At 38.6% G+C, this 17,038-nt stretch overlaps 1 protein-coding gene across 1 annotated transcript; it reads left to right on the forward strand.

The window, feature by feature from the left end:
- The first annotated feature begins 11 nt into the window (after nt 1–11).
- Nucleotides 12–13,297, forward strand: LOC139717764 (THO complex subunit 6 homolog). Its single transcript, XM_071629270.1, has 13 exons — nt 12–94; nt 3,944–4,059; nt 4,946–5,010; nt 5,266–5,317; nt 6,127–6,178; nt 6,803–6,889; nt 7,809–7,880; nt 9,492–9,594; nt 10,156–10,208; nt 10,464–10,532; nt 11,868–11,981; nt 12,391–12,519; nt 13,163–13,297. The coding sequence occupies exons 1-13, from the start codon at nt 74–76 to the stop codon at nt 13,244–13,246; spliced, it is 1,017 nt and encodes a 338-aa protein (XP_071485371.1). The 5' UTR covers nt 12–73; the 3' UTR covers nt 13,247–13,297.
- The last annotated feature ends 3,741 nt before the right edge of the window (nt 13,298–17,038 follow it).

The raw sequence follows: 17,038 nt of genomic DNA on the forward strand, positions 1-17,038 counted from the left end.
GCGCTTGATAATCGATCACATTCAAGTTCAGCGCGGCGCGTCTACACGTGAGCAAAGTAATTATCAGACGAAAATGGCAAATTCATCGTATGAGGTACGAATTGTATATCGTTAAGATAGCAGGGATTACCGTTTTTAAGTTTGTTGTACATTAGAAGGTAGATGAAGCAGGATAAGGTAAATATCACATGGCCACAGTGCAGCCAACAGTTGGTTCATACTTGTTACTAATCATAGTCCCATACCTGTTATGTTGTGTTATTCTTTCAAGCCACGTAGTTACAATGTCGTCTATGGCCTAGCCCCGGATCCGGAGACCGCGCCGCCAGGCGCGGTCCTGTCGGCTTCCCCGCAGTTTCGCTTATGTTAGTTCCTAAGTATTCTGTGCGCTTGTGCAAGTGATTGTGAATTCTGTGAACATCGGTGAGCTGCTTATAAGACATCATTTTGTGCATCACAAGCAATGAAATGCATCAAACAGTCGCCGATGATAGTCATTTAGGTTTCATCGACCCATGTAAAGTATTCCTAGTAGTTTCTGTTGAAAAATTAAGGAAATATAGCGCCGCAAAGGCACCCGTTTGTTCAACATGAAGATCTTTTATGGGAGCACGGCGCAGCACTGCGTGTGGCGGCTGTCGCAGTTATCTATGGCCATGCCCATAGCATAGCCATAGGCTATGGCCATTCACACATGCTGCATGCTGCTATATGCGCCATATGCCTTCTAATCAGTCCGGGAAACCCGCTCATGAGGACCGCCCCCGCGTACGAGGATGGTCCCTCCTCATGAGGACCTCCCCCCGCCTCATGAGGCCCCCCGGGGAACGCCTCATGAGGCCCCCCATTCACTTCTTATTCATCTCACATCTGACGTATAAATTGTCGCAACTTTGCACAGTGATTTTTTGTTACACACACATGTCCACTATCCATGATGAAAAGAAGAAAAAATCCTGTCTGTTTTTTTTTTTTTTAATCGAGTTTTAATCACCCGATGCAGAGCGCCCATCAAAACACGGGCGCCAGCGCGTTCGCACAATGCAAGACTGCCGCACCTAGCGGCCTGATCCGACTAAATATTTTCGATGCTTTTTTCTGCGGCTCTCACCTCTCCGCGCACGAATCAGCCTCGTGAAGCTGAAGTCTGACATCTTTTTACACAAATTCGTAACGAGAAAAATTAAATCAGTACTAACCTGATCTTGTCCATATATTCCAAATTACTATTCCACACTGATAGAGTAGGTGAGTAGATGACATACTCCAGTTTGTTAGCAAAATAATCACTTTGTAGGTATGACGAGTTCACTTTCTTCGTCAATTCCGCCCACGATTCCGCCGCCCGCTTACCGTTTGGGCGCTTTCTCTGGAATCATCCCGCGACGCGACGTACGTCGCATCACATCACGCATCCCAGCACATACCAGTCTGGTACTTAGTATGTGCTGGATGCGTGATGTGATGCGACGTACGTCGCGTCCGCGGGATGATTCCAGAAAAAGCGCCCAAACGGCGGCATCGTGGGCGGAATTGACGAAGAAAGTGAACTCGTCATACCTACAAAGTGATTATTTTGCTAACAAACTGGAGTATGTCATCTACCCACCTACTCTATCAGTGTGGAATAGTAATTTGGAATATATGGACAAGATCAGGTTAGTACTGATTTAATTTTTCTCGTTACGAATTTGTGTAAAAAGATGTCAGACTTCAGCTTCACGAGGCTGATTCGTGCGCGGAGAGGTGAGAGCCGCAGAAAAAAGCATCGAAAATATTTAGTCGGATCAGGCCGCTAGGTGCGGCAGTCTTGCATTGTGCGAACGCGCTGGCGCCCGTGTTTTGATGGGCGCTCTGCATCGGGTGATTAAAACTCGATTAAAAAAAAAAAAACAGACAGGATTTTTTCTTCTTTTCATCATGGATAGTGGACATGTGTGTGTAACAAAAAATCACTGTGCAAAGTTGCGACAATTTATACGTCAGATGTGAGATGAATAAGAAGTGAATGGGGGGCCTCATGAGGCGTTCCCCGGGGGGCCTCATGAGGCGGGGGGAGGTCCTCATGAGGAGGGACCATCCTCGTACGCGGGGGCGGTCCTCATGAGCGGGTTTCCCGGACTGTAATAGGCAATAGCTAATCATTCCAGAGACTCCAACCCCAAGCACCTTCTGAGATCTGGAGATTCTCCCGCCTGAGCTGAAACCCCTTGCAAGTGCAAACGGGAGACTCCAGCTCCAACTTGAGCAAATTGTGTGCGCGAAGTGCTAAAATTAATTAGAACATGTTCCTTGCGGCCGGGGTCCAGCAGGACCTGCTTTAACCTTAAGCCTACGTAAGGGCCCTGGAAGCTCTAGGGTTCTAGATGCTCTCTCGTGTTATCTAAGGTTTATTTTTCAACATACTATGACACTAAGTAAAGAAATCATTTCAAGGGGAGACACAGAGCCAGGGGCCGGGCGGGAGAATGGGAGATTTTGCAAAAATGGGCTTTCGGTGGGAGATCTTCCATCGAAAGCAGGAGAGTTGGAGTCTCTGTCATTCTAACATTTATACTACTAGAGAGAGAGAGAGAGAGAGAGGGAGCTCGTGCACAGAGCCAGAAAGGTTCCACCAGCAACCTCTAGAACCCATCTGACTCTGAGTCTGAGGAATCATGTCCATCATGATTAGCCGGCCACACCACGATCACGCATTGCTGCATGCTGGGGCTTGACCGAAAGATCTGTCTAGACTCTATATCTTGTCGTCGGGGATTATGTTCCACGGAGACTACATCTGGCTTCACAGAATCCCCTCCTATATGGAGGAGAGCCGTAAAAGTAAAAAAAAATTAGGAAAGACTCCTCCGGATAAACAGATTTTTCTGTCCATTACTAGGGCCTACTGAAAAAGTGGAAATTTTTGTGGTGTTGAAATTTTTGCACATTTCACGCAACCAGAAACTAGCGCGAAATTAAAAGCACACAAATATTTTTGCTTGCCATATGTTCCAGTAGTTGATGTCTTCATTCCATGGAATTAAAAGCACGCAAGACCCTTCTTACCCGGCTGAGCGCGAAAAATTTAGTTGCAAATATCCACTTTTTACAGTACCCATATGGTATTATACGCTTTTATTTACCAAGTAGAGATAACTCATTGTCAGTGCTTCAATAAACATGATAGTGTGACATAAATGCCACAGAAGTGTAAATGGAACATTTATATTAAACTCTTGTATTGTCTGTGCCTGTGGGCAGGCAGTGTTACAATGATCATTGCACCGCCACCCGGAAAAGTTTGTTAAATGCTATCTTTCCCTTTGCTTGGCCCCTGGTATCTGGATCTAATTTGATAATTTAAGCCTTTAACTTGAAGAGAGAACATTATAGTTATTGTTTTGTGTTCATAGCAGAAAAAAATGTCTCTGAAATAGAAATGTCCCAAAGTACCGGTAAGGCCAAATGGTATGATATGTCTAAATATCCCTGTGTAGTACAGTTGATGAAATGAACTACACAAGACTAGACCCTATTTGATTCCTATGCACTGCTTGAAAATGAGGACACCCCAAATGGTGTGCAAAGTGTGCAGAAATGTGATTAAATAAAGATCAGGCATTGGCATAAAAAAATAACCAGGATGAGCCAAATTTTCCAACCTCGGGGTTTTGAAATACCGATCCTCAACTCTTTAGATCCGCGCTTCTCAATATTCTTTTCTTTTTAACCCAAGGCTCACTTTGGCTCCTAAAATTTTATTGAGGCCGAGATAGATCACCTAAATATCAATCTTTTTTATTTAATTTTTGGCCAACGTCGTAAGCCCACCTTCAAATGCTTTGCTGCCCACTGGTTGAGAGGTGCGGGGCTAGATCATCTGTGTATCTTTATGTTTTCAATAGAATTTTAACACTTTGTCTGCTTTTTGTCATTTTTTCTTCTCTGAACTTTTTTTTAGGAGCAAATCATTGAGCAGAGGAAGCAGCTTCACATGTCTGTCTTTGCACAGTGCATCTCTCCTGATGGGAAATATCTCCTGGCTGGCAATAACTATGGAACCATTGCAGTCTTCAGGTATTCAAAGAGAAGGCAGATAAAGGCGCGGAGTGCATTTATATTGATCTGATGCGAGGGTTGAATCCCATCTGGATGCAAGCTTTCATAGATGAAGGTCCTGATAAGACAGGAACACTTTACTGATTGACAGATGGAATTGCACATACCAGAATTGAGCAGAGAGTACATACATACAATGTAAACACACACTCTCTATGACATATCCTTATATAAATCATCACAATTTTATATGATAACATGTACTCATGCTTGTATACAGACTTTAATAGTTTCAAGTGTATCTATGTTTTCTCAGCTGAGCACCAAATGCAATGCTGTGTAATTGTCTAAAACCCAGAATTGAAACTGCTCACCAGTTGCTGTACTTGTACTTTTCCAATCATCTGTAAATTCACTTAGATAAGAACTGTATTGTGTAAGTAGTAGAAACAGAATGTGAAACTAACTGTATAATGCAGTATATTTTTTTGTTATGCATGTTTAGTCTAAGAAAGACAAAAATTCCAACCTTTTTGTTATTGTATTTTGGTATTTCCCCAAAATACTTGTATGTGTTCTTATTTTGCCCCAGTTTCGCAGAGCACAAAATGCATGAAAACTCCTGTCTGAAAAAGTTATTTTCACAGTAATATTTAGGTGAGGTAAAAGTACACTCGTGATGGTGATAAAAATGCCACCTCTTTCTGAATGTAGATTCTATCCAATTTACTTTCCCAGTGCACTATGTCAAAATTTAACTGTTCATTATTGTTAAGCTCATCAGGAGCTTTTGCAGCTGGGAAAAATGTATGCACTGAGCTTTTGCACTCTACATATTTGATATATTATTGTTATTTTTATAACTATGTCCCATACTTATTTTAATTGGTGTCATTACTCACAGCTTGAATGCAGCTCTTGCATCAGATGCTACAGAGGACTGCAGGAAACCGATTTTCACATTCAAAGGTAAAGTCAGTCATGATGAGTATGAAAACTTACTAATTTCTTTAATTTGTGGTCAGCATCATCAGAACAATGTCTTTGTCTGAATTTTCTCATGCGAACTTACCTGAGCATCTGTGAGTAAATTTATGCATGGAGTATGTTTGTATGAGATCATGAATTTCACTATGTCATGCATAATCGTGTTAGCCATGTTTGTATCACTACATTGTAGTTTCACAGAAGTACAAACTCATTGACTTTTGTTGTATCTTGCAGCCTATGATGGTGCCATCTTTGCATTGTTAGCAACAGAGAACTTCCTGATATGGTAAGAATCATGTTTGACAGAGTACCTTATGTTACTATTGGCCAGTATTTGTTATTTTGTTTGTTTGTTTGTTTGTTTGTTTGTTTGTTTGTTGTTCTTTGTTTGTTTTTACTAAGACCCATGCAATGTATTTTGATTTCTTTTTTCTTGTAATATCAAGCTTAATGTGATTCACTCTTTTCAGTACATCAAAGAAAATGGACTGTTATTTCAGAAGATAGATGCAAATGAAGACACCATGATTTCCTTGATGTGTTTAGTACTTTGTAATATTTATTTTGTTTAACTCAATTTGACTTTGTATACAGCATAGTTTGAAGGTAGAAATATACTGGTAACAAAACAGTAGTCATTATCCAACGCACAAATACCAATGTTTGTATTGTTGCTATTTACAAATTACAGTTGATCATTTCAAGACTGTAAAGATGTAAGGTAATGATATCAAAAAATTCTGTCACTAGTAGCACTTGAAGAATTCATCGTGCTGAGTTATGTGAACTTCCAAAGTCAAGAAATATTTTTGAAATCTATTGATGTGTGGCAGAGTTGTACAGTAGATAGTAATACATTTATTGTCAGTCCAACAGTTCTTGGTTTCATGAGCCTAGTACTTAAAATCCTTTCTAAGCTCTTTGGGTTCTATCACAGTCATCCAAACTAATATTGTAAATGCCGGAACATTTATAGAATAAGCTGTGAGCATGGGATATGAGCAGTTTTAGGGTTAGACATTTTTCAGTAACACCCTTCTACAAGAGTATAAATTTCTTTGTTTATGATTATTTTTGCTCTTCCTTTGTTTATAGTGGAGGTAGTGGTGACATTAAGGCTTGGAAGTGGAAAGACATCCAACAAAAGGTGAGAATTCAGATTTCTTTGATAGTTTAATTACGTGAGTATTAAAAGAGCGTAAATACACTTTTTTGAAGGTGGATTACTGGGTTGATGTTGTAATAGAAAAGAGTCCAAAAACCCTGTTCTGAAGCGCATTGAGACATTTATTCTGTGTAACACTTTCTGAAGGTTGGAAATGAAAGTCAATGCAGACAGTTTTCATACTCAATCACTTTCAAAGTTTATAAGATGGCTGCTAGCATGACCTGTTCTGAGGGAGAAGACATCTTAAATGATTGGGCGTTTTGTGCTAAAATAAGTAGAGTATTTCTTTTGCTTTCAGATTGTTGAAATGTTTAGCATCAGATGAACACTGATGCTGCAAAGTTGAAAATCTTTAAACATGACTCACAAAGAATCATTGGTGTGTGTTATTCTTCTGGTGCTCAGCCAATTATTTATTCTAGAATATTTAATATCTGGTAATATGTAACAACTGCCTAGATAAAGGGTGCATTGCAGATACAGTTTGTATTGAAGATTGTGTATTGTGTTAGAATTGAGGAAGTTACAGTGACTTGATACAGTAATTGACTTTCAAAGTGACATCATTATAACAGTATATATTCTAATTATTTTCTATTACAGGCACCTCGGGTGGCATGGTCTTTGTCTGTCCCCCACTCAGCAGACTTTGGGGCAGTGGAAACCAATGGCCTGGCATATCATAAACGGGTGAGAGATTGGTCTTTCTGTCTTTGTGTGTGTGTGTTGGTGTCTGTGAATGATGTCCAAAGGTGGACCATTCTCTGTACGTGTAGGTCATTTCCACTAGCCACATGGTTGATGGCTTTCTTGACTGCCCTTCATGCTGTACCTGTTCAATAATATAAACTTTTAAGTGTCTCAGTTGTATGAGATGTAACTATTGTATCAAGTATAAAATATGTTTGTGTATGCAGGTTTCTGTTGTAAACTATATGGAGATTGTAGTTGAGAAATACTAGGTACTTAATGAGGAATGATGATATGGATATATATTTGCATATACACATAAAAACACATGAATTTTGTCTGTGCCTTGTTTCTCCTGCTTATTTCAGCAAACAGCCAAGGCATTGCATGTTATATTCTTAATTGACATGATAAACAATGCTGAACAAAAAAAAAGTATGAATGACTAGAAAAGCCCTCAGAGAGCGCAGACCTCCAACAAGCAGCTTATTCCCACCCATACACGCACGCTGAAAATAACCCAATTTCCCAATATAGAAACCTTTTGTTCACATCATCAGCTTCCAGCTGTGTGGCACCTTGCCTGAGCAGAGCATGGCTTTTGAATAGTGCACGTATGCAAACCTCAAATACGTGCAGCTTGAACTCCCAAGTTCATTGACCGTAGTTGCTGAAAGATCAAAACTCCTTCAAAATTTTATACAATTTCCCGCATCACTACCGAAATTAAATCATCTATTCCTTGTATCCTTATCAACTTTTCCTGCAAGTTTCATCCAATTCCATTCACAACTTTTTGAGTTATTTTGCACACAGACAAACAAACAAAGCAACACTGATAAAAACATCATCTCCTTGGAGGTATAGATATATAGAAACTGAATTAGAATGCAATCATCTGTCAATGTTTCTCATACAGGATAACACTCTGTTTTCTGGAGGAGGGGACAGTGAACTCCATGTGTGGGACCTGGAGTCTGGAACTTGTAAGGTGAGTTTATACCGTATGTCCCCCCCCCCCCCCAAAAAAAAAAAAAAAAAAAACAAAACAAAACAAAACAAAACAAAAAAACCCAAAAAAAACCAAAAAAAAAACGTACCCTCCGCAACGATAACTTTAAAGGGGATGGCTAGTAACCGATCAGTGGGAATCAGTGGGAATCAGTAGGAATGCTGAGGGATGATTATTCTAATCTTTGTGGGATTCATTTAAGAGTACATCATATATCTACTATTGTGTGAAATTTATTTGCTTCAGAACGGTCTCATATTCAAGTAATGTGCAAATTATTGCCCCGTCACTGATCAGGCACGCTAGCCTGGAAACATTAAACTGCACATTACTTGAATATGAGACCATTCTGAAGCAAATAATTTTCACACAACAATAGAAATATAATGTACTCCTAAATGAATCCCACAAGGATTGGAACAATCGTCCTCCAGCATTCCCACTGATTCCCACTGATCAGTTATTAGCCATCCCCTTTAAGAATAGTGAATCACTCCAAATACAATTTTAGGGTATGAAACAATAACGTATTACCCACATCTTACTGAAAATGTCATCAAATTCGCTTCAGTGGTCAAAGAGAAATGAGGATCTTTGTAGAGCATGTCATCAGGAATCCCTTCCCTCCAAGTTCTGTCCATTGTGTTCACACATTGATATGCAGTTCCAAGAGCATCTGAGTGCTAAACTTGGAAGAAACAGTCCCATGACATGCTTTACAACAATCCACATTTCTCCGTGACCACTTAACCAAACTGAATGGGGTTTTCTGCAAAGTGTAGGTAAGATGTTATATTTTTGGACCCTGAAATAGCATTCAGACAGTTTAATCATATTGAAAGTTATCAATTTGGAAATCTGGTTGTATTTTTTTTTTTTGGACATACTGTATAAAGCTTGCATCATCATTTTAATTTTTATGTGAGTGTGGGTCCAAAGTGCCATGGTGCTGAGTACTCCAAGGTAACAAAAAGAGACCTAACCACAGACCTAACCACAGCAACCATTTGCAAAATCACCTCTGTCGTTTGTCTTGTTTTTGTGGATCATCAGTAAGGACAATGATGTCCAATATCAGTCAAGATGTTGTGTGCTATGTTCGCTGATCACTTTTACAGATTGTATGATGTCCTGTAAGAAACTATTGCAGAAGCTAGAGTGCAATGGAAGATGCTCATTCTAAAAGCTTCAGCACAAGTGTACATGTTATTAAAGACTATAGGTTCTCCTGAGTCGTGTGTTCGTGTGATGGTGTGACTGAAAGTTTACACAGATAGCACTCTGACATTCCAAAAGGATCACTGACTACTTTGGTTTTAGCACTTGATAGTTGCATAATACCTGGCGCCCATATGAATTTCAGTGATATTGTGTAGTACGATGGTACATAAATAGGTTATCAGGAATGGTTGAGCTACACAAACGTGAGAAAATACCTCTACCTGATCATCAGATGTATGCCACTGCCTGGTTACTTTTTCACTTGCTGGGTTAATTGAGCTTAGAATGCAGTTATACAGTCCTGCAGAGGGTCCCTGATTTTTTTTCTTTTTTTTTCAATGAAATTATTGTTTTCTCCCTATATGGCAGCATTCCTACCGAGAACACACAGATTACATCCATGCCGTGGCTCTCTTCAACACCTCTGCCCAGGTAGCCACAGGCTCAGAAGATGGTACAGTGAGAATTTGGGGTGAGTGGCAACATATACCATATCAAGCTATGCCTGGTGTTTGTGTGTGTGTGTGTGTTGGTGTGTGTGTGTGTGTGTGTGTGTGCATGTGCGTGTGCATGTGCATTTGTTTAAACTTAATTTTTAGCAGTATATTTATTGCTTATCTCAGATGGTTTTAAAAGGTCATATTATATCCTCTTCCCAGCCTAGAAAATTTACTTGATTTTTGTGAGACGACATGGCCCTTAAGGTACACGTTCCTCTGTTCTAAGTAGCATGTTAGCCACAGCTGCCATAATGTAGCAAGAAATCACATCCCCTCATTTTACCTGTTGATGAAAGGGTTATGTTGCACCTGCAAATCTTAAACAGATGTTTACTCCTTTAATATGAGACGTGTGCTATCATATAATTTTCTTTTCATCATGTATGCAGTTTTGGCACATACTTGAATAAGTCAAAATATGCTTGTAGTTTCAGAATGGTATGTAAGTTCAGTGCATCTCCAAGAGTTTCTGCTATTGTACTCTTGTTTCTAGTAGTAGTTTTTAGTATCCCCAAATTTATTTTCTATTAAAGATACGAGACTAGCAGGAGAACCTGTTGCCATCCTGGAACCCAACAAACATGAGGTGAGTAAAGATTAGTCTTCATCTTTTTGGTCTCTTTGTCAGTGAATAGTGTCATGATCATTCCTCTGTTAAAGTTCTCTTTTTGTGTCCTCATTTTAAGTCATCAATAACCTTGCCATGGCTTTTCATTTCATTGCTCGAGTTGAATTCAAAGTATCGTCTTTTTGATGACCTTAGGATTTATTTGTGATGCTCATTAGAATGATTAACTGTATGTGTCCTCATCTTGATGTTTGTTTACTTCTGTCGAACAAGGAATGTGTGACGAATCCCCGGGACAAGTGGATCAGCTGTGTGGCGGTGGATCCAGCAGATGACTGGTTGGTAAGTCACACTTACACTGTCAGGAAATGTCCTATGTGTAATACTCTTTGTATCAGTTTATGTGCAGCTACTAATGCAGCAAGATCTCCAGCAGATTTTTCCCAGATTTCAGGCATGTGAATTCAGAGCACCAACAAATATATTGTAGATGACCTCATAATAGGACATGCATTGTGGGTGGTCTTAATCAGAAATTTCCTGAATTGCAGACAAGAATGAAGGTTAGCATGATAAGTGGACAGCAGCTATAAGACACATAACACATGATTTGTGTGAGAAAGTGCATTGCGTTTTGCCAAGGTGAGAAGGAATGTTAAAGGGATGGTATAGTTTTGGTTGAGACCAGGCTTCAAGTTTCTAACTTTTTTTTTGGTGAGATAATGAGATACCTCTTGAAATGTAAAAGAGCACGTAATTCCAAGAGGAATTCAATTGTTATTTGATTAAAACTGATTTTGAAATGCCTGAAATATTACAAAGTAATCCTAATAAAAGGTGGGACCCACCTTTTATTAGGATTGCGTTGTTTTACTTTGTGTTTGGACATCTCAGCCATTTCAAAACCGATTTTCATCAAATAAACTTTGAATATCTCTTAGAATTGTATGCTCTGTGACATTTCAAAAGTGGTTTTTTAGTGTTTCACAGAAAGGTATAAGCTCAATCCTCATCTCCACGAATACTATACTATGCCTTTAAGATAACCTTGAGAGCAAATGATGCTGTAGAGTGTTTGGAACCATCCTTGCACAGTTTGGAGAGGCAGTTCTATGAAAGAATTAGACCCGTGCTTCTTCAGTCACCAGATGTAATCTAGATATAAATCTCATTGATGATAGAGAGGGTAATCACAGAGAGATGTCTACTGTGTAAGAGCGACGCCCATGGCATGAAGAGTTAAAGCAACTGTAGTATCGACATATCAACATATCAACACAATTTTAGCGCTACAGTATGTATATGGCAATTTTATTTAAGTAAGCATGAAAGATGAATTCATTCCCACCTGCAAAAACCAAAGATTTCGTATCTTGTAACAACTGGAATCAAATTTATATCATTCAGGGTGTTTATAGGTGTTACATGTGTATTTCATATTATGTATTATGTATGATGAATTTCATTTGTACCTGAATGTTCTTCTTTGAATAAAACTTCTTTCTAAATAAAAACAAAATAAAACCCTGTAGTAGTAACAGCAACCTCAGTAGAAAATGAAGCAGTGTACAACAACTAACAGCAGTAGTTGTAATGATGATGATGTCACAAACTTCACTGTGAGAAGATATACATGTAGGGTGTGTTCAGACCTCTGTCTATTATACTGTTCTCCAGATCTGTGGTGGAGGCCCATCACTGAGTCTGTGGCACATGAGGTCCCTGTGCCCGACGGCAGTCTTTGATGCCCCACAGTGTCAGCCCCATGTCGTCTGCTACCATGACGATGCGGTGAGTGGGCTAGTCTTTTCATCAGACTGCCTTTATGATTCCTTTCCTCATCATGCTGGTGAAATTACATGAGCCAAAGTCATTGTGCAAAGCAGAGAGGAAAGTTTCCCTGACCATGAGAGCTTCACATTGCTCATGATTAAAAGTAAACTTGCCATAGTTACCAATTATAAGCCGCTGTTATTAGATATGCATACTTTCAAGGCTATCTTTTCATGCATATGACCATTAGAGTATGATCTTTTTTGACCCCAAGGTTTCCTTTTGAAATATTTATAGTGAGGTGATAGTTATAACGAGGTAAAATGGGCAGTCCTGGCAACCTTGTTCACAAAGAGCTCTCCCTGTAATAGTGAAACATGTGGTCTTCCATACCTTCACATTTGATGTGCTTTAAATTCTTTTGCAGGTTATATCTGCAGGCACGTCACCCAGCATCTACCACTGGCACGTGAATGGAGACCCCAAGCTGATCACACCCTCGACTACTGTAGATGTGTACAGTGTTGTGATCAATACAGAGTCAGAGTCAAATAAGGTGAGCTAGCAGATAATTGATAAGGGTGAAGAATGAACATAGGATACACTGTATTCACCTCCTGTTTGGCAAATTCTTTTCACTTTCCTTTTTTTTTAATGGTTAAATCGTCCCTGTCAGGAGAAACACTGGCAATCCGCCCACATAGGAGATGATGTACAACACATTTGTGTTACGGAAGTTCATAATTTCGCAAATATCAGTTGACTTGCTAAATCCTCGGAAAATTAAATCTCTGACAAATACCTGGTACTGCATGTAAAGTATGGTACTATTATACTTTGTATGTTGCATTCAAAATTATGTTATGTGTTTGTAATTTAAGTGTTTGTTTTTTTCTTGGGTAAAAAAAGAGAAAAACACTCTCTGGGTGTGTCAATAATGATGTCCTGAGAAAATCAGTGATGTAACATGAAAACAATAACAACAAAACACTAGGCGTGCTTGCATCATGGTATGTATGTTACAGACTGCAGTGAAATTCTCACAAACTAACACATTTATATGTAATGTCATGTTGATTGCTTGGTACAATTGTGCTAAACATCTCTTGCATACAAACTCAATAATCTTTCCCGACGTAAAAATTCAGCCTGTGCATTGAGGGAATTTCTTCTTTCTCTCTCTCTTTCATTACCTACAGGTGCTGTGTGCATCAGGGGCTGGGTCAGCCATCGATGTCTACACAAACTTTGGCTACCGGGCATTCTCGCTGAATTTCTGCTGACCCCATTTTGAATAATTCTACTGTCTAGTTGGCTGTTACCAGAAATTTGACAGAAGAGGAAAGAACTTCTTCACTCAGCTACCAATTGATTGAGCAACTGTCATCAAGTTACAGTGGCTATATGGCAGCTTTTCTGCCTTTGTTTTGTGTGAAGACAGAAGTCAAACTTTGTGGTCATATTTTTATATTGAATCTCTTTCTGTAAAGAGAGAGAGAAAAAAAAATTGCCCTACAGGAAGTATTCTGATTTGAAGCAGTCAGACTGTGTTCTGATGAATATGGGGCATAGATGTGTGAAAGTTTGACTGTGGTTGCAGCCCTGCCAACATGTTCAGCGTACTGTAAGACCAGCTAGAACTGGAGTTAAAGACTCCAAATCCCTTGACTTTGGCGGTAAGTCTCCTGCTCTGCGACCATCTTCTCAAAATTTCCCGCTCTTCTGCTTGAGTTTGAATTCTCCTACTCAAACTGTGTGTCTCCCGCATAAAATTTATCTTTCTCCCACCAATAAGTTATGTCATATATGTTCAAATATAAGGCTCAGATAGCAAAATAGAGTATCTATAACCCCAGAGCTATCCGGGCCTTCCAGACCCCGGCCTCAAGGGAAGTCATGCTTTGTGCACATGAGGAATGTGCACATGATCAGAATCTCCTTTTTGCTAGCTCTTATGTTAAATCCATTGAGGATGGGCTGATTTTGCTACAACACACATTTCTCATAAACCCCTGCCCGAGTGTACTCGGGACTCGTCCTCATAACGGGTTAAGAGATGCTTAGGGTTGGATTCTCTGTAGAAAGGCTGCCGGCAGTCAGATCGAGTCTGGCAGTCATGTTGTATGTTTTGTGACTTTTCTGAAGATGAGTGGCCACATCCATAGTATAGGACGACTATGATCTCTGCCTTCTTATGAGCTGTTTTGTGTAATTCACTGAGGGCACTTCATGTGTATTGGAAATTGTGACTAAATGTGATGATAAAGTACATTGGATTTTTGTTTTTTTTTGTTAGTTTGTTTTTTTAACTCAAAATGTAATGTGCGTCATGGTTATCAATTTTTGATCCAGGTCTGTCCCTCATAATGCGGGATGGCCGGATTTACCTCATGTCTGTTAGCAACCAGTCTCACACCATCTCTCCATCTCTCCCGATTTGAGGCTTCCTCCTTTCTCAAGCCGACCTATCCAAGCTCTTCTCCACCTGTCTCTTCCATATTTTCTTTGGTTGTCCTCACTTTTATGGCACATTTTCTTTACAAAGACAGGAAACAGGGAGGTGATGGGTGTTGTTACGGAAAAATCAAGGTAAAACAAACAAACAAAATTCACCAGCAGATCCTAATGAGAGATGTTTTCAAATGCATGTACATGTTCTTTTGACATGTATGAGAATGTTGGGCAAATATGACTTTCAAATGAAATAAGCGTAAGACAGAATGTGCCTGATATCTGGGACTGGTATAACATTCGAAGGCCTGTGAAATTCTTTGACTGTATTTGTTACATTGTTATGCATATGAGAATGGGAATGAGAGAACGTGAACCCATGTTGTAATCATGAATATCTGATGTGACTTATTTGGATTCCTTTACCTTGGTGGGGGAAAGGAGGGAGGGGTTAGGGCTCATGGTGATATGAAGGGGCAATGCTCCCTGAATTTGTCAACTGTTTTTTTTTTCCCTTCACCTTTCAATAGCCAAGGTGTGTGTGGATTGTGGATGGGGGATTTAGAGACCTAGCCTCCCAGCTGCCCTACCCATCCTGTGGTTACTGTTCATACATGAGCTATCATCTTACAATTCATTCCCTTCTGTTGTGAGATGATCAGGCTTTGTATATGTTTGAATGCCTCACTGTATATATTTTGTACAGTGTTTTGTATTAAATGAATGAAAATACACATTGCCCAAGTTGTATTTCCCTGAATGTTTCATTTGCTTACACTAAATATATATACATTATATTTATATATACACATATATATATAATATGTGCGTGTGTTTGTGTTTATATATATGTATATATATATATATATATAGAGAGAGAGAGAGAGAGAGAGACAGAGAGAGACAGACAGACAGACAGACAGACAGACAGACAGAGAGAGAGAGAGGGAGAGAGAGGGGGAGATAGAGAGTACCGAAGTAATGATGTCACAGTCTTTTGTTACAACATGTGTTGGAACCAGGTGCAAGCATGTTTTGCAAAAATGATGTTCACAAAAAGGGCAAGGTGAGGTTGTTTAAAACCAGTTTCCTTGGCAATGAATGGTTATGACATCACACTTTGGTACTCTACACATTATTTTTATTGTGAAACTGATACAACTGTATATCTGTTTTATCAACAGATGGAAGCTGCTGAATAACGAGGAAAGTAATTAAAATAGTTTTGATTATACACTGAATCTGAAAAATATATCTTGTTACATAATGAGTGCAGTATCATTGAAATGGAATTGACATTTCTCTGTTTGATAATGACCTTGCTTTTAAAAAGTTACCTTATGCCATATTAAAGGTAATTTAATTTGCTATAAAGCTGGTATATTTAGTATAAAGGGTTACTTTACACATGAGTAAACCCTTTCTTTTTTTTGTCGTCCAAAGCACAAAAGTAAAAACTGCAGAACTTGACATTTTGTCATTAAATTACCTTTAACATGGTTTATAAAGTATTAACATTTAAACAAACATTCTATGAGAAATATGAACTTGAAAAAGTGTTTACTTTCTTTTCTTGCTGAGTGTATATACACATGTATATATGAATATATAATTATATATGTACATAGGTATATATATATATGCAAGATACAATGGAGTGGGGAGTTCTTAAGCAGACATAACAGACAAGACAAGTAAGAAGAGGGAGAATAATACTTCAGATCTTTACATTTATGATTTTTACAAATTTTATTCAAATTTCAAATTTTACACATAAAATCAACAATCGAGATAAAATGGAAAAGTGATCAATAATACTTGTGTAATCAAAATAATACAGGCACATGTTTAGTCGATATAAATTTTGCGACAGGTCACTGATGTAAAAGAATTTATTTCAAAGCTCACTTTAGTCAAAAGAGATGATCAAAATGAATAATGCACAAAAAGTATACTACAGTCTCCACTAGTCATGGAATATTCCTTCAAATGTTTAAAAACTTTATACTTGTGCACGGTATAAAAATTATGTACAAAACTAAAATGTGTTTTAAAATCCTGCATCATTTCGTGAACTAATGTCTGATACGAATTTCGCGTGACTTGTGTTTGGGGTCGAGACAACTGAAAATTCTTGAAAAAAAAGTGAATAATAATCCGACATTTTAAAGCTACATAACAGAATTAGACAACCAAGTACTATATGACCGGAAAAGTCATTTGCGACTGCAAAATGTATGAACTCGTAACATCTTTAAAGAATGAAATGTAGGCCACGTGTGTGTTAATAGTGAGAGATGATGGCCGATATGTCTGTGCCCAAGAATATTATGCTAGATATTTGAAACTTGAATCTGAAAGAAATGAAGTTTCAGTATTTCACCTTATAGCGGATAGACATGGTTAAGTACAATAATAATCCCAGAGATTTGCATATTCTTTGCAAACCTTTAAAAAAATTAAATGGCAGTGTTTGGTTGTTGATTTTTTATAGATTTATTTATCTATTTATCTATTTTGGTGGCGTCAATTTAAGAACGGATAAGTAGCTCACAAAACTAAGGTTTACCAAAAAGAATGGTTTGGGAGAATCGAAAATATCAACGCGTGAGGAATATACATTT

Source organism: Diadema antillarum, unplaced genomic scaffold (genome assembly GCF_040938485.1).
Source record: "Diadema antillarum isolate AM-2024a unplaced genomic scaffold, OU_Dant_1.0 scf00000008, whole genome shotgun sequence".
NCBI classification, from domain to species: domain Eukaryota; kingdom Metazoa; phylum Echinodermata; class Echinoidea; order Diadematoida; family Diadematidae; genus Diadema; species Diadema antillarum.

What these genes read in the sequence shown, in the direction of transcription:
- LOC139717764 (XM_071629270.1), top strand. Translation starts at nt 74, where the DNA reads ATGGCAAATTCATCGTATGAG. An exon ending in ACCGATTTTCACATTCAAAG is followed by an intron (nt 5,011 to 5,265) that starts GTAAAGTCAGTC and finishes TGTATCTTGCAG; the next exon opens with CCTATGATGGTGCCATCTTT. An exon ending in ATCCAGCAGATGACTGGTTG is followed by an intron (nt 10,533 to 11,867) that starts GTAAGTCACACT and finishes ACTGTTCTCCAG; the next exon opens with ATCTGTGGTGGAGGCCCATC.